This window comes from Mus pahari, chromosome 19 (assembly GCF_900095145.1).
Source record: "Mus pahari chromosome 19, PAHARI_EIJ_v1.1, whole genome shotgun sequence".
Lineage (NCBI taxonomy): Eukaryota > Metazoa > Chordata > Mammalia > Rodentia > Muridae > Mus > Mus pahari.
Window position 1 is genome coordinate 34,609,257 of NC_034608.1, and position 18,936 is coordinate 34,628,192.

The window sequence follows — 18,936 nt, forward strand, 5'->3', positions numbered from 1 at the left end:
TCTCTCTCTCTCTCTCTCTCTCTCTCTCTCTCTCTCTCTCTCTCTCTCTCTCTCTCTTTCTTTCCTCCTTTCTTATTGGTTAGATTATGTATTTTATATCCCAACTGCAGCTTCCTTCCTTCCTTTCCTCCCAGTCCATCCATCTCCTCCTCCCCCATCATCTACCCTTTCCCCTCTCCTCAGTAAAGGGAAATCCTCCCATGGATACCAACCAGCCTTCCCACATTAAGTTGCAGTAAGGCTAAGTGCACCTTCTTCTTGTGATGCTAGACAGGCATCCCAGTTAAGGGAAAAAGTTCTAAAGGCAGGCAATGTATACAGCCCAGCACTGTCCCTAGTGAGCTTGACCCTCCAACATCAATTATTGATGAAGAAAATGTCCCCAGATCAGCCTACAGGCCAAGCTGAGGAAAGCCATTGCTCAACTGAGATTCCTTCATCCCGTAGATCTCTGATATGTCAAGTCTACAGCAACAAAGTATAACAGCAGGCAAAGCAAAACTAAACCAACACTAGAGCAAAAGTCACCAAGTCACCCTAAGTGTCTAAGCCTCTGACCCTTAAACTATTAGACTTGGCGCCTGAAATTTAAAATGTAGCATTTGGAGATCCTTCTGTCACATTTGTGTCTTTTTTTTTTTCCTTCAAAAATACCACTGTGAATGCTTTGGTTTAGTATGGTCTGTGTGGGTTAAATCCAAGAGCCCACTATAAGGGTGAGAACCTAATACAGCTGACCTCTTTAAAGGTAGGAACTGAGAGGTGGTTTAGGTTAAGTGAATCATAGGGGAGACTAGGGATGGAACCTTAACGGCTCCTTAATGAGAAATGGAGGATCGGGGATGGGAGGGTGGGAGAAGAGAAAGCAAAGGGAGAGGCCCAAGCATCCTCATTCAGCAAGGCCCCCAGTCTCTCATTCAATAGCCTGCCCCACCGCGTGACTCTGCCACATGTGGCCCCTGGACCTTAGAATGTCCAGTTTAGCATCTTAAATAAAACTCTTTTAAAACTCAGGCTACAGCTCTGTGTAACTGGTGGCATAGACTCTAGGGATAGCATTGGCTTCGTGACAGCTATCCTACAGACAAGTGTCACGATTCCTCATGCTCTTTAATGGGATTGCTGCTGTGTCAAGCTCTCTGAACAACCACTTCTTCCCTCTGCATGGCTAGCACAGCTTTTCAGTCGATGTCAGTAGCCTTAATTTTGTCTATCTCTCAAACAAATGAGCAGATTATAAGGAAGGAAAACTCCTTTCTTGTGCCCTTCACTCTTGATTTTCTTCAGATTACTCTTGTTTACTAGATGCTCATGTAGTGTGACAAAAATAACGTTCCTGAACTAAGAGACACAAAGAAATCCAAAGCCCTAGAGTGACTGTAATCTCAGCTGCATCAAGGTATAGCACCTGGAGAGGGAGGGGTCTCCAGCTCTTCATAATCCTAAAACGATTGTCAGCATATTAGTAGTAAATGTCACTGAAGGCCAGCAGTATTTGTCACCTTAAAAGTTTATTTGAGTCAATAATCTTGAGGCTGTAATATAAACTTTGTGTTCTTTATTTTTAAGCATTAGAATATCAAGTGACACAGATTTAAATATAAGAAAATCTGAAGACAATTTTTTCCACATACTTTTCAGAGAAAAAGTTTTAGCTTAGCTCAGTTTCTAAAGCTATCAATGACAGGTACCTGGAAATTATCACCATAATATGCCTAGAGTCTTGCAAATGTGGTGGCTTTTTAATTATTGACACATTATTTCTTTCCATCCGTAGTACAAAGGAGTTAAAAATGACATCCCAGGCGTACCTGTTAGGAAAGAACAGATTTTCTTTTGGTCTGTTTCCTACCTGAAGTCAGAACCTGATCTTCTGCCGTTGTCTGGGATCCCCGGATCTGGACACATGTCCGAGACGAGAGACACACCTCCTTGGGTCACTACAACAGAGGGACACTTTGTCAGAAGATGGTGCGGCCTTCAAGGAAACACCCAGGAAATTTATGCAAGACACTCTCAGAGCTTCCCTGATCATGACTCAAAGGGAATTCTCTTATACTGAAGACAGCTCAGCTACATTAAAGTGAGTCTTTGCTCTTGAAAATCAAAGATACTTTTGCCCATGAAAGGACATTGACATTCTTTGGTTTAGTTCTTTCCTCTATTGAAGAGGTGAAAATTTAATTAGAAACTCCTTTGTTCTTGATGATTGCCCTTGAGTTGGGCCAGTTTATAGACTAGGGAAAAGGCCATTGCCTATAAAGAAGGCAGCTTTGTCTACCCCCTATGGGTCACAGTGTCGGGGATAATCACTGATATCTGTCAAGTAGATAGCTTAATAGATTTAATTCGATTTTAAATGCTGAATGTGCTTCACATTGGACTGAAACAGGAATGGCCCCTTTGTATAGGTGTCCAGTTTCCTTTCTGAGTCTCTCAAGCCTCTTGTTGGGTTTCCATCACCACAGAGTGGTCTTTAAGGACCATGTGCATACTGGATAGAGTGGATGTCACTCTACCATCCATCCATCTTACCCTACAGAAACTATCTCATCCAATTAAGGAAACTTTGTTTTTTATCTTGCAAGAAATGTGTTTAAGAGAGGGCTTACAATCCAATTCAATTAAGTGAAATGTTGGGGTACACCCATGGGAAGGTTTCTGGGAGAGATCCCTGTGCGATATTACAGCCCATTTTCTCTGTACTCTGGGTATCACCATGCCTGGGCTTTGGTGTGATCAATGGGGCAGTGCAGGGTAGAAGCAAAACCAATACATGGACAAAGGGAGAGAGAAAACAGCACAATGGCAGGATCCCTCAGTAGAGAACTGTGAGAAACAGCTACAGTGAGAACTATGTATACTGTATATGCATCTCCTAAGAAAGAGACAAAATTTAAAGCACTTGCCGAAAAACCAAAGTTCATTATAAATGGAATTGACTTCAACATTTTTCCTAAGGGCAGCTATATAAGTTGAAAGGACCTTAAATATAACTTCACACCACTAAAAAATGCATTTGTCCTTAAGAGGAAATACACACTCACACATGTGAAAATTATACACACACACACACACACACATTTGAATATAAATGAAAAATATTATCATCATTTTGATTTGCAACTTCAGTTTTTTTCTGTACCATTTGAAAGAAATAGATAAAATAATTATGGATTTATGTTGATGAGTATTAATGTATAAAGATACAATTTATGAAATCAATAGTAAGAAGTTGGAGGATTGAACTAATATGAGCAAAATTTTTGTTTATATGTAATACTAAATTTGTTTTGATTTCAGATGATTTCGTAATTTTGGGGTGTTGCGCATAATTCTCACGTAACTCTAAAGGAAAGGGCTAGAATATTCATATAAAGGGAAGTAATTAAAAGTTGTTAGCATGAAACAAAAACTGAACAGAAATGAAGTGACAAAAAAACAAACAAGAACAGAAATCAAATGGTAAAGCTGTCCTCCTTGAAGTGGTAAATTGAAGTTTAAGTGGATCATCCAACATCCATGTCAAGGCTGAATGAGGCCCACCCAGCCTGGGGACTGAAACCACAATCCCTAGTCCTTCAGGGTGCAACTGAATTAGGAGATAAGCAATTTGAAGTACTATTTCGGTTAAATCCTAGTAGGCCTGATCAGCTTGGGAACAGTGTGCATCTGAGGCCATAATCACATAAGCAAGCCATTGGGGACAGCCAGGAAGATGGCCACTGACAACCATGGGAGAGCAGCCTCACAGGAGACCAGATCTGGAGAAGTGTGGAAAACACATTTTCTCTGTTGCTTAAGCAAGAGACCACAATGCTGCGCCAAATGGGCCCAGATGGTCAGTGCCCTTGCTAACTGTAGATGGAGTTAAGCAATAAAGAAAAGAAAATGACAAGAACCACTGAATGCTGCTCACGAGAGGTTTCCACTGTTGGCATAGAGGAGGGCAGTGTTATCATGCTAAGTGTTTAGAAGCTTGTATGGGTATGAAATAAAGATTTTAAAATGGATTATGATGATACATTAATTGTGTGAATATATTTAATATATTCAATGACATAATATGTCATTGGCAAGGTACAACTGTATATTTCAAATGCCTAAGACTAGTAAATTGGATCCCATGTACACATATGCATGTATGTGAATATATGCACATTCTCTCTTCATATATAGAAAGATATAATTGTAGTTATAGTTATAAATACATCTATTAACACTCATATATATGCATACTGATATAAGCATAGATATGGAATAATACAGATATATACCTATAAGTAAAAATGTTACCATGAATATAAATATGTAACTATCCATATACTGAAAGGTCTGTTTTCCTCCTGCCTGTGATTTTGTTGAGTATTCTATGCATATTGACCACTATGAATGGTCCATTAGTTACTCCCTGTGACTATCCAATCAAATAGTCATTTCAAATCTTGATGCCACATGAGGAAAAGATCCTTTGGTAAACTTCTCTGAGGGTACAGGATATAGACAAGGAAAGTATGATTGCATATGGCAGAGGGTAATGTAGATGGGGACAGGAGAGAGGGAAACTGAGGGTAACTGAAGCAGAGGCAGGTGTTTGTATGTCAAGACAATAGTATGCAGGGTACAATGGTCAAACAACAGGACAATCCACACCCTTCCCCTGACATCACAAGTGAGCAGTGCCTCTCAAAACTGAAGAGGATTGTGAGGGTCATGAAGAGGTATGAGATGTGGAGACAACTCTTCAGGCAGGCCTCCTAGAACCTCAGAGAATAGTTTCAAAAGAGAAGACTTCGTCACATAAAAACCACTTAACTCTAATTTTGTTAGACTATATGATCCCATGCCACATAGGACACAAGCCATAGATGTCAATACATATGTTAAATTCTGGTCAAAACACTTAAAACTCAAAACTGAAAATATGGAATGAACTCATTATACACATTGACTTTATAAAAATGACATTAAAATTGCAAGTGAGTGATCAGTTATTGAAAACATTTGACTAGATTCATAGCTCAAGATGAAGAGTTATGGTAATATAGATATTTGTGAGTCTGAGTTTGGGACGATGTGTATGTGTGTGCAGCTGCATGGGCACCTGTGTGTACATTTATGTGGACACTGGAGGACAACCTCTGGTATGTCCATGAATTTCAGAACTCTTCAGTTTCTGCCTGTCTTACCTTTCCTCTCTTTTGAAGTGTTCCTTACTAGCACAGACTTTGCCATGTTGCCTCTCTAAATGAACAGTAAGCTTCAGAAATCTGTCTTTACCACCACTGAGATTACAAGCAAATACTACCATGTCTGTTTTTTTAATGTGGGTTCTGGAAGCTTTTAATGTTAAAGTACTTAGGTACTCCTACTTATAAGGCAAGCACTACAGCGCCAAGCCATGTCCCCAGGCTGCTGCATATATTTTGTATGATTTTTTCATAGTTTGTTGATGTATAATATGTCATTGGCAAGGTACAAAGAACCATGAGGTATATAGTGGAGCTTAATATACTTTGGCACTAAGTGTCCTGGTTTTGTGAATGGCAGTTAGAATCAACATTGAACTTATCTGGAACAAACCATAACCTTAGAGGGGGCCCAGCCAAGAAACCACTGAGGATGTCATGGTTTAGCTACCTGCTTCAGTGACAAGTAAGGTTAGAGGTGAGCTAATAGAGGTGAAGCACATGCTAAAAATAAATAATTAAAAATAATAATTATGATAGTAGTAATGCAAAATTTAACAGGCAATATTGTGAGAATCTCCAAGTACCATTTCCATATGGCTTGTCTTCTACTCCATACAATTCCACAAGATTTCCATATGAAAACCCACTTGACAGATGCAAACTAACAGAATTTTGACACTATTAACCCCCATTCTAGTTTCCTTGCTGTTGCTATGATACAACACTCTGACCAAAAACAACTTGGGAAGGAAAGGATTCAATTGGCCTAAGCTTGCAAGTGGCAGTCCACGATTGAGAGAGGTCAAGGCAGAAATTCAACATAGAAATCTGGAGGCATGACTCCTTGCTATACCATGCATTAGTACTGCAATCAGGGAGTTCACTCAGCCCAGGAGCTCAGGAGAAACCATGTTGGATTCTAGTTACTGGCTTACATGACTCAGTTATATTTTGCTTTATTGCTGTTGTTGTTGTTGTTGTTGTTGTTGTTGTTTTAATTTTAGGTTTTTTGGTTTTATACAACTCAGGATTGTGGTGCCTACCACAAAGGGCTTGGCCCCTCTATGCCAATTGTCAAAAAATACACCCTCCTACACATTTACCCATAGGCCAGTATGATCTAGACAACCCCTTAATTGAACAATGACTGTAGGCTGTGTAGAGGTTACAGTCAAAGACAACTAGGAGAACTCTGAACCTATGTTCCAGACTGAGCACAACGGCTTAATATAGGGGGCATTTAAATGGTAAATCACTTTGCAAACTAAAATGGAGCTGTTTGTGAAATTAATGCCTGTTTTCAATAATTACATTTCTTTTATATAATTATACCAAGGATAAAATGGCAATAAGGGTTAAAAAGAGACTAGCGTTACATGGTCATCCCATCGTCTGCTGAAGATGCTTCTGCAATGCCTTTCAGCTCTGTGGATACAATTTCCCTTCATTTAAAACCCCAGATTCAAAGGAGATGTGCACAAGGCATAATCGTCTTCTACATGACCCATACTGGCATAGAAACCAAGGACTATGTCTCCCTACAGGGCATCCTTCAAGTTACATTTTCATTTATCATTGGTGTAAATAATCCAGATTAGAAGACATTTTCATAAGTGCACACTGTTTGATCAGGGTGACCTTTGTGGTTTTTTTATTACTGCTTGCCTTTACCACTGGCCCTCTTTATTTAAGGGGTCGTCAGATACATTTCTGCTGAATCAACTTTGGATGAAACTCGACATTTAACACCTTCAGGGGGTGACACAATCAAGAATGTCATACAATACATACTCTGGTTCAGATTTCTTAGCAGTTATGTTCCCACTTCGTCACTGCCCTTTTGATGAGTGATAGTCTGTTCCTGGAAGTGTGTCAGGGGGACACCATAGACCACAGACTTCTCAGCTTGAAATAAGTAAGCATGAGCATTTTATTTTTCCCTTAGGCATTCAGAAACTTTGGTTCTTTAGGCATACAGGAACCTCACCAACTGTGAAGAGAGTAATGAATAATGCCTTCCTTTTCCTTAGGAAGTTAAGGAATTTCATCTCAAGAAAGTGATCTTTAGACAGCCTTTTCCTGAATCAAGAATATGGTTAGTTTGATGATAGTACAACTGTAATACAATGGTGTTCATTAGAGCATCATATGGAGATGAGGCCATAGCACCACAGGAAGCACAGGGTTCTCCTTTGTGTCTGCAGAATATTTGTACTCTATTGTAAGCGTTGGTTCTTATTTGCCAGATTCAACAAATGCTTACTACCTCCATATAAGTGAGAAAAGTAGGAGCTGTTGGAATTTGATGAGGAATATTCATTAGTACTGGTCAGATCAAAGGGGTAGTTTACACTGAAACAAATAGTTACATGCACACTACTTATCTGGTATTATTAAAGATATGTTATTAACAGATCTTCAATCAAACATTTAGAACTTGATGTACTTTGAGAGCCAAGGGCTGCATCTTCCAAACATCTACATTATGAAAATATTCTCTTTCTAACAAAATACATCAATGCAATGCTCATTTTACTAATAAATGTCTTCATGTTAATTTTCTATCTGGAAACTTCCCATGATCTCTTTTATCAAATCCTGCTGACAGGTGCTTCGAATAATCTGTTAGCTTATAGTGGTTTATGAATTTAAAATCTATTTTTAATTTTCATATGATTCCTTAACTACAATACTGAGAATCACAAAGGAAAATGACTGAGAAGTGACGATATAACAAAGAGGGACTGCCTGGACACACTAGGAACCTTGGCTCCTGCTTAAATAATTGCCTCCTGGTTCTGCCTAGCTGTCAGGGCCAGGGGCAAGCAGGGTCCTTGATAAATGACATCCTCGTAATAGTTACCCTTCCTGCTGACAAATCACTCTGGCAGGAAGTTCCCAAAGAGACATATTTTCCTTATGTATCTTCAATTTAAACAACAATGTTTCTTTACTGTTCAAAGCAAAAGAGAAAATAACTGCCCTCAAATACAAAATCCCTGTACCGTTACACTTAACAGAATCAACACCATGGTACATTGCACAAGAGCCTTGAGAGTGACCTGTCAATAGCCTTTGCAGGCCCTTGCCACCCTTTCAAGTATTTACTGCAGGACCTGGAGATGGCTTGTGCCCTGCACTGACTTGTGGGAGCATGTCAGACCCACAAAGAGAGTGCAGGTGAACTACACAGCCAAGGGCCATAGCCTCTGATATTCATGAATTCATGCATTCATGAATGCTTTGCAGGGCTTGTGCAAAAAGACCCTGTAGGATGCTCCCTATAGTCTTCTCATAGAGATTACACAGAAAACATCGGAATTTATTTGTATGGAATTGCAGGGAGATGCTGGGGAAGAAATAGGAGAAAAATGCTTGAACTCAATGTGTAATTGATTTGGGAATCTATGTGTGTGCTTGTGTGCATGTGTGCACGTGCATGTGTACGTGCACATACACATGTATACATGTTTCATTGTATACATGTTATCTACAGACAAATATTTAAATTTATAATAAATACCATGGAACTCATAGACAAATCAGCATATGCTTGAAGCACATATGTAATTATACAAACATTAAATCTGTATGTTTACCTACATATAAATCTAAGTCAGCAATTAAAAGCTATATGTGCATTAAAGTGCTTATAAAAGTTATATACATAATATATCATATCGTAATTGAACTTGTAATTGAATTTTTGTCAATTTAAAAACGTTATTAAGATTTTTGGAATTTATTTCTTTTCATTTTATGTGTATAAGTCTTTTACCTGCATGTGTGTAAGTATATTGGGTGTGCCTAATGCCCTTGCAAGATACAGGATGGTGCCAGACTCCCTGGATATGGTGACACAGGAGACTGATATCTTGTAGATGCTGGAAACTGAACCTGGGACCTCTGCAAGAGCAGCTAGTGCTCTTACTCACTGAGCCATCTCTCCAGACTCTTACCATTGTGTGTATATTATATGTGTTTGTATGTGTATACCATGTGCATGTAAGTGTTGTTAGAAGTGAGAAGAGGGTGTGGGATCTCCTGGAGCTGGAGTTTATGGGTAGTTGTGAGCCATCCAAAAAGAGCACTTGACATCGAAAATACCTCAGGTGCTTTGAAAAGCAGAAAATACTCTTAACTGCTGAACTATCTCTCTGGTCCCAGTTCATTAACTTTTAAAAATAGAACATACGATTTTATGTATCATAACTACTCTTAGCCATTTGATTTTAAAGTGACTTTAAATATTTTATTTAAGAACATTGCAACAAATACACTAAAGGTTCATATATAGTCTGCCACCATATATTAAATATAACTAAGGGAATAGCAAGTTATTAAAACCTTTCTTAAGACATAACAAAATGACTGCATTTACCTGTTCAAACATTCAAATGTTAATATCAGTAGTAATAAATGTCATGTGATATAGATTCTTGTTATTTTTTTTCATTTCAAAATTTGTAATGGTTTAAACATAGTATATAATATAAAATAAGCACAACCTTTTCATTCACTTTAAACAGGTTTAATTATCTGAGAATTTTTGTAATAGAAGTTTAACAGTGCAAGTAGGATATCAACAAGTTAATCTCATTTACTTATATTATTTACTTTCTTTACTCAATATTTCTTCGTATTCATATGTGCAAGTCTGTTCTATGCATTGCTCAGGTTCTTTGATCCTGTGAAGCCTGAGAGAGCAGAGGCCGAGAATCAAATCAACCGAAGTACTTCCTGCAGATGTTGTCAGTCACCTTGGAAAGACAGCATGGTGTGACACTTGGGAGATTATAACACATGCCATATAAGATATACACAGTGTCGAGGTCACAGATGACAAACAATTAATTCTTGTCTCCTTACAGAGGGCATGACATGCTGTTTCTCCTGAGATCCTAGAGATTCAAACTCAGTAAAAAGAAATTTAAAAATTATAAGTCATTGAAGGTCACCTAAGATCACCTAAGGTCACTGAAGGTCACATGTGGTACTGCTATGGCATTTAATCACTTAGCCCTAAATGAATACAATAGATTGTCTTTGCTGTCTTCCTAATCAGCGAGTCCTATATTGGTACATGTAGGAAAGTAAATTAATACTCTGTTTCAAAAACGGTGTCAATTTTTGTGAAACCATGGGGTATGAATGCTAAATGCAGTGGGAGAACTTCACATATGACCCACAGATGAAGAACACATTCACATGCACCCAATCCACACAAACTCCGGTGTCTGAGTCATTTCTCCTGCATAATAAATGTGGAGAGAGGAATGACTCAACACATTCTGCTCATTTAATTAAGGGCATCAGGGTTTGAATTTCAAAGTGGTGTTTGTTTCTACATTAACCTATTTTCCCTCCAAAGAGATCTGCCAAGGAAAAGCACCTGTTTAGCTATGGCACCAAATGGAATGAGCAGCCCCTCCCACTCAACCCCACACTTGTCAGGATGCTCATTAGACTTCACACAGCATCCCCGGGGTCAAATATTCTAATTGCCAGCATCATAACAATCTATCATAAAGTAAGATAGACCATACTATGCACTTTTTGATAAAAGAGGAACAGTGAAGCCTGGAAGTGTGAGGGGTTGCTCTATGGGTACAGTATGCAGCAGATTTGGGGTTCACCGTGAATCTGTCTGTAGTTAGAGGACCCTGGAGAGATACAATGGAACTCACATGCCTTCGTCTTCCCACTTGCAATATCTGTAGGCAATATGGCTGTAGAGATGCAAAGATCTCCCATTAATGCTTCATTTACTGCTGTTCGACACAAACTGTCACTATGACTGTCTGCCCCTCTCCATTCTCTCCTGGGCACAGTGTGGACTGGGTAGTCACAGGGGGCTCACACATACCCTGAAGCTTACATCTGCAATACTTGACCTCATGGGCATTTCACCCAGGGATGCTGTGCCTACTTTATAAAAGATCAGATGATAGAAAAACACCACCAAACCAATAGAAAATGACATGCAGGAAATATATATATATATACCCACCAAATGGCAGCTTGGGTGCCCCAGGTTAGACACACATACCATTGACTCTCTAGCTGCGAATGAATTCACCCTTCAGTGCCCATCATTCATAAAACAAATACTTATTTTTTTTCTATTCCAGCTTTGTTATCATTGATGCTGTTACACAGAGAGAACTGACCGTATGTTTTCCTTTAAGTTCTCGATAAAGAGAAAAATCAATCTGACTTTTAAAATTCAAAAAGCTATGAATGCAAAACGACATAGGCGATGTTTGATAAAGCCACAGTTTCTGACCCTGTCCCTTACCTGCAGGCTGCTGTGACTTCTGTGACTGGAAGGGACTATCTTAAGTGAACAGTGCTGCTTCCCTTGATGCCGAGGCTCTCCTGAGAGAAGCACTCAAAGCTCCCGAGATACCTCACTAAAGATGAGGACAAAAATCACAGATTTTAGTTCGTGTGTTAGGTTAGAGTGCTTGCTGGGCCTGTGGCATTCCTGGCTTTTATTTAATGCATGGGAAGATAACTCTGAGCTTACTACTTAATGGTTACACCAATTGTTCTCAAGTAATTCCTCTAATTATGAAATCTAATGTAATTGCCTAGAAACCCTGATGATTTTTTTTTTCATCAATGCTATTTATGTATGGGGATGATTTTGGTAAGAAGATGGCAACACAGACATCATTACGCAGCCTCATTCCACTTCTGCTGCTTCTCGTCCTGTCTGTCTCCCTTTGCTCCCCATGTCCTGGTGAACAGGCTTAGTATGGTAACAGGCGAGGAGCCTGTGGGCTGGTGTTTATGGTAAAGTCACTTTCCATCCTGTACTCGGTAGCAGAAAATTGCTTCCTAGTTGGTGACACCTTCCTTTTCATTTTTTTTTTAAACTGATTTTCTTACAGTGAAGAAGCGTAGGACACATTCATTAACACAATATATAGTGAACACGTTTCCTCACACACAGCAACTGAAACCCAACGTAGACTACTTCCAGCCAGCAAAAGGCAAGTGCAGCATCAAATGGCAAAGGTGCCTGTGCCTCTGTGTTTCAGGGAGCAGCCTACAGGCTGCTTCTGGGTGTTCGGAAGGACTCGGAGGGCAAGGCTTCTTTGGGGCGTCATATTTTGCTTCAGACTGACAGGTTACTAACTGAGTAGAGAAGATACTAAGTGGATGCCGCTTCCTCTAGCACGACGCAAATGAAATCCGACATAGGTAAATCATAAGTACATTTACCCTTTCAGAAGTCAGGAGGATTGACGAGAGAGATGCCTCACAGCCAATGATTATTACAGCAGAGAGATGATTCAAACTGAATTCCCTATTTAGTCAGTTAGACGTGTAGCCATTCTCATTTACACAAGGGCAGCTGATTTGTCTTCATTTAAAAATAAATGTTAATGGCGTCTACTTTTCTAATATAAGTTGTGAAAATATTGTAAATATATCTAAAACCATTCGATTGCCCTTAAATTAAATATGCAAATGTTACACACAGCATCAGCTCTCGCCCCGCCGCCCTGCGCGTGGACTTCTTATCAGATTCTGTTTCTGAGGTACCCCTTCCATGCCTAGTGTCTAAGCAGCTATGCATTCGTAAGCACCGTGGTGTGAAAATTGCAGCAACGGAGGGAAGAGTAATACGGGTGAATTTATTCCTGATTGTTTAACATGTCAGAACTGCTTGTTCCCCTCTAGATGACTCAGGAGGGATTGTGAAGGGGAAGGGGATCATTCTAGTGAAAGCAGCTGCCTTTACCAACACACTGCTTCTGTGAACAGCATGGTAAGACGCAGTTGGGCTGTGCCTCCCCTGTACACTGAATGTGTGGTTCCTGGTCTTACTTTAGAAGAAACCAGCCAAGGCCCTGGAAATGTCTCACCCGAGGAATTTCTTTTTTGGAAAAATAGTTGATAAATCTTGCTACATGCTTAACTGTCTAATCTTGCATAATTGTGCTTATTGTGTAATTGAGCTTAATTCACAAATAATGAAACAGAGTGTTAGGTAAAATGTGAAATACAGAAAAAATCCCACAGAACTCCCAGAAGTCGGGCTCCCAGCTCTCCATAGATCAGCTAATTATATCTTGCATAACCCGATTAAATCTCAGTAATCACTTACTTACTCTAAATCTCAATTTTTGATTTGAAAATAATTTCATGCATTTACATATATATGTGCATACACACACACACACACACACACACACACACACAAATATAGCAATACCCAAAGAAAAATATGGAGAGATATACCCTAAGGCACTAAGCAACTATTAATGCTTCTTTTTTTTCAATGCTTATTTAGATATCTTACTCTTTTTTAATATTTGAGTTATTGAGCATATCTTCAGAACAATTGACCTAAAACAAAAATGCAATCATATTATTTCTTTTGCAGTTTAAATATCTTCAGTATCTTCAAATAATATTTATAAATTTTGTTTATTGTTAATTGAGAGCTGGAGTGACTTTAATGGAGTCACCATTTTATAGCTAGTATCTTTCAATGACTGCAATACAGGAGGTTCTTGATAAATGTTCACTGAAGGAACGAATGACCGAGTAAATATACAGATTCACTGCTAGGACCAAAAACTGCCAGCTTGTTAAAGCAATTCAGTTCTTCCCTGGGAAAAGAGTTGTCTTATTGTTCCTGCTATTACTCTGGGAAGACTGACTTACAGCTGGAGGCTGCTGTGGTTATATCCCCACCACCAAGGTACCAATGTGCCAAGGTCAGCCAAGTGCAAAGACTGAGTAGATCCACTGAGATGATGAGGTAGTTCTAGAACCTCCTGCTTCAAACAAACATTGTATGACATGACAATCTACAGTCTGTTTAAAGCAATGTCATATACTCAGTGGTGTACAGCTCAGTTTCATCCTAGTGAAACTCTTTTCAATATTTTTCCCAAATAACAACTCGTGACAAATACCACTGACCAAGCTTTTCTGATCCTTCCTTCCCTCTTGGGTTCTAGGCAGTTTCCATTTTTTTTAATATATAATTATTAATGTAACATTGCATGGATTATATTACAAAAATATTGGTTACAGCTGCTTTGATCACCATGTTGATTGGACTATGTGATGCCTAGGGCATTAGTGATATACACCTCAGAGAGGATCAACTGCTCTCAGAAGACCTGTCCTGTATGCATGTGGCTCCATCCTAAGGGCTAGAGTCTTAGACTAAATAAAAGGAAGACAAGAGAGAGGCAACTGAGTGCCAGCATTCCCTTTCCCCATCTCTTGATCCTCCAGGGTGTGATAAGACAGCTTCTAGCTCTATCAAGGTTTGGTCCTGTGCCTGTCTTCTCTGCCTGAGTGGATCATGGCCACTAAGCCCTGAATCCAGTAAGGCTTTTCTTCCATTACTTTGTTTATTGTCAAATATTTGGTCTCAGCAATGGACAAAAACAACAATTAGGATCCAAGAATTCACTCCGTTTACTGGACAATATCAGATAGCAGGTATGTTTTGGAGACTCACTGTTTCTCCATATGCATATGCTGTATGCAATAGTAGGAATTAATAAATCACAGGGAAGAAGCCAAAAGGAAAGACCATTGGCTAGATGATATGTCTTGAGTGTGCTGCAACCTTTACAGACATCTGGGTCCTTGAGTACCCCATCTTCTGCAAGATTAGAAGTCCCATGAATGGCAGACATAACATTTGATTGGAATGAGGATGGGTGTCCCTGACAATCACTTTGTAATAATTATGGCACATCTGAGGCATGTTCATCAGCTTGAATAAGGGCTCCACATCTCTGTGAGGAAGGGGTTTGTCCCAAGAAGACTGCGGGTAAATGGATTTGAATGTGGCCGTGGGCATATCTCTATGATGATGCTTTTAAAAACCCTACTACAAAATTGGCACTTAATGGTAGTCACTGTATACCAGATCTGTCTTTGGATATATCAGACAAACACAACAAAATCCTATGTTAAAGTTTCTAAAACTTTTGCCTTATTTTGGATCCCGTTTGGTTTTCTGTAATGTCAATGCCCAGGTTTCTGTCTGTATAAGTTTCTAAAACCTTTGCCTTATTTTGGATTCCCTGTTTTGTTTTCCCGTATTGTCCAGGTTTCTGTCTGTTTACTTCCCTCTGTAAACAGCAGCTTCAGACATGATCACTAATGAGGTCTCTAAGAAGCCTAAGGGGATCTGGCCATCAGTACAACTGGCCCTCCAGCCCCTGGCTGTCTGTGAAGGCAGCAGGTAACACAACTCACATCATCTAGCCAGTGGCCTTTCCTTTCAGATTCTTCCCCTGTAACTTGTTAATACCCACCAGACCCAGCTTGAGCACACAGCATATGCATATAAGGAAACAGGGAGCTCCCACAAGACACCAGTTACAGTAGCAACTACTTGGAGTGGGAGTGAAACTCAGCAGTGAAATTCTGCTTTATTCGAAATCCACTCACTTCCCCCTGCATTGTTGAGTGGTTTTATTTTATCTGACAGGACATGCAGGTGCTTATACTAAATCAAGAATCCTTGTCTTGGGTGAACTTATTTATTTCAACACAGAAAAAAATGGAGTGTGGGAAACAGAGAATCCTTTCGAAAGATCACAAAATGTTTCTTATCTCTCAAGAGGTCATCTTAAAATTAATAAAGTTTCTGCTGGCACAGGAACCCCAAACATAATTTTGCCTGTAAAACTGAGGACAGGGAGTCCACATAGACATCAGGCTACCATGGAGTCTCCTAACTAGGAGCTCCAACTCCTTATTTCCATACCCTGATTTTCAAAATCCCTGCCTGTGTGATGCCATCCTTCAAAGCTTTCAACTGTAGTAAAGCCCTCCTTCTGAGCCATCAGGACTTTCCTATTCTCTCTGGGTGAGCCTCACTGAGGTCACAGATGTAAGCCAAGTATAGATGAAGCTAAGTGTGAAGCCTAAAACAAGTGAGTCCCTAAAAGAGAATGCAATGAAAATAAAGCTCTGAGAAGCAGCCCAAAGGCAAGGCTTCTCTCTAAGGGAATGTACGAACAAACCTTTGTACTATCAGCCAGTAGGTATGTTATCCAGGAAATGTTTCTGCTAACATCCCTGCCTTCCTGAAGGACACAGAACCCAGCTGAGAGTCAGGGTTAGCTACAGTAGAGAAATCAGAGCCAACAAAAGGGCAAGCATTCCAGAGAGAGCTCAGAGTGGGCTACACAAAAATTTACCCCAAAGGTTGTGTATGATTAGCTCAGTGGGTTATATGTCATTAATTTTCAAGGAACTTTTAATAAAGATTTATGAAATAGGTGGTAATTTCATGAGGCAAGGTGGCTGTTCTTCCCACCAAAATAAGGATCAACCAGATTTTTTTTTAAAGAGGATTTCTTCCCGTGATTCTCTTGAGCTGCCCATCAAGGGGGTCAAAAATCACAATGCAAATGATATTAAAGACTTCTTTATGAGGTTGGTCTTTTGTCAGAATGCATGTGGCATGTGTGGCACTTACAAAGGTGCCCTGGTACCTTAGTTTCTGATATTGTTAGAAGCTGAGTGTAGTTACAAGGAGGTTTAACCAAAGATGGAACCTGATTATCAGGAGACACGGCTTCCAAGACAGAGCCAGGGGTTCACTGAGGCAACTCCTTGCCTTCGCAGGATCAGATACACTTGGAAGACAGCAGGTGTAGATACGGCTTGGTTCATCCCAGGTGTAGAACATAAGCTTACATACACTGACATACAGTAAATGACTGAGATGGTGTGTTTAGAAGAGTAGACAGGACACAGGATAAATGTAATATAGTTCATTTGAAGACATGTCTGTGGTTCTAGACCTTGATAGTGTCCACACATGATAAGAATGGACAAGGAATATGGTCAAGAGACAGATCCCTGTGGGGAAGGCTGGAAAGAAGGATCCAAACCTTACTACCTACCCAGACTCTGTGCAGAAGCAAAAGAATCAGCATGAGCTCGTGAGCTGTAGCCAGCTCCCAACAGCTTCAGAACTCAATTTAAGAGAATAACCAGGTCCAAAACCTTGGATGAGGATGGCAGCTCATTGTCAGAGCAGATCCTTGTAGTGACCTAAAACATCTCAGAGAACAAACATAATACCCCCAGAAAGGCAGACAGCTCATACCATGTCGTCAGAGCATTGCCAACACAGTGTCCTGAGGGAAATGAGTTCACTCTAAAAGAAGAAACTCTGATAATAGAAAAAAGTGGGAAGCCTGACCTCATGGGAGGTAGTCAAATCCAAGGGTAGGCTATCTGGAAGCAGAACACAAAATGAACATGTTTGATGTTTCCCTATAAATGAGGGAATGGCCAGAAAGCTTGTTTAGAATAACAGGGTAATAAAATACAGCAAATAAAATGTATAAATATACCTGGCATAAACTCTACAAATAAAAAGAAAATAAATGCAACAAGAATATTATAAGCTACTAACTATGCAGTTTGGTGAAATTGAATAAAAATATGAATTGGGAAAGGCAGAGCATGGAATCCACAAAAACAAATGTTAAGAGGTTCTAGGTTCTACAGAATGGCAACAAGTGGGGAAGTCGAGAGCCACCAAGGGCGTAAGACCCCACTGCCTGGGATCTGGCTGGTGGTTTATTGGTATTTCAGAAGACAGCTGAAGACCTACAGCCAAACATTAAACTGAGCTTGGGTAATCCTATGAAATAGGGGGAAGAAGAATTGAAGGAGCCAGAAGAGTCAAGGACACAATAAGAAAACCGACATGTGCCATAAAATACAGATACCATGTTACACTCCACAGACCCAAAGAAACTAAACAAGAAGGAAAATCCAAGAGAGGAATTTTCAATCTCACTTAGAAGGGGGAATAAAAATCTCATCATGGGAAGCAGATGGAGGGAGGGAGCTGGGAGGGAGTGGGGATATGGACGGGAATGGGGAATTCAGAATCAGGTATGGGAAAGGACCAATGAGATGGCTAGATGGTCATGAAAATGAATGGCAATCTGCAGGTGGCAGGAATGAGGAGGTATGGGGTATCTCTAGGATGAGACAGAGACCTGGGACAAAGGGAGGTATGCAAGAGCCAGTGGGGGTGAACTTCGCTGAGACTTACTACATTGGGGATATGGAACCTGAAGAACTCACCTCCTATAGCCAGAGAGGAGCCCCAGTGGAGTGAGAGAGACCAACTTACCCACAAAACTTTCAACCCCACATTTATCCTGTCTACAAGTAATGCAGGCACAGGGGAGGGAGCAAAGATGGAGGGAATGGCCAATCAACAACCAACCCAACTTGAGATTTATCTCATGAGTAAGCATCAACCCATAACACTATTAATGATACTCTGTTATGCTTGCAGACAATAGCATGTTGTCCTCTGAGAGGCCCCACACAGCAGATGACTCAGACAGATACAGATACCCACAGCCAAACAGGGGGTGGAGTTTGGGGACTCTTATGGAAGAATAGGCATAAATATTGTGGACCCTAAAGAGGGTAGATACTCCATAAGAAGCTCCATAAGAAGGGCAACAGAGTCAACTAACCTGGGCCCTTGGGGTTCTCAGAGTCTAAACAACCAACCAAAGAATATACATGGGCTGGACCTAGACCTCCCTGCTCATATGTACCAGATGTGTAGCTTGGTCTTCATGTAAGTCCTGAACAACTAGAGCAGGGGCTATCCTTAAAGCTGTTGCTTGTATGTAGGAAATGGTCTACTAACTTGGTTGCTTTGTCTGGCTTCAGTGGGAGAGGAAGCACCTAGCCTCACAGAGACTTA

The 18,936-nt window shown here is 40.1% G+C and overlaps 1 protein-coding gene across 2 annotated transcripts in view; it reads right to left on the reverse strand.

The window, feature by feature from the left end:
• Csmd1 (CUB and Sushi multiple domains 1) overlaps positions 1-18,936 on the reverse strand; it is a 1,532,231-nt gene that overhangs the window by 458,375 nt on the left and 1,054,920 nt on the right. For both annotated transcript variants that reach the window (XM_021218735.2, XM_029532138.1), the window contains one exon: positions 1,853-1,940. In XM_021218735.2, the coding sequence (XP_021074394.1) occupies positions 1,853-1,940 (88 nt within the window). The remainder of the gene's footprint in view (positions 1-1,852; positions 1,941-18,936) is intronic.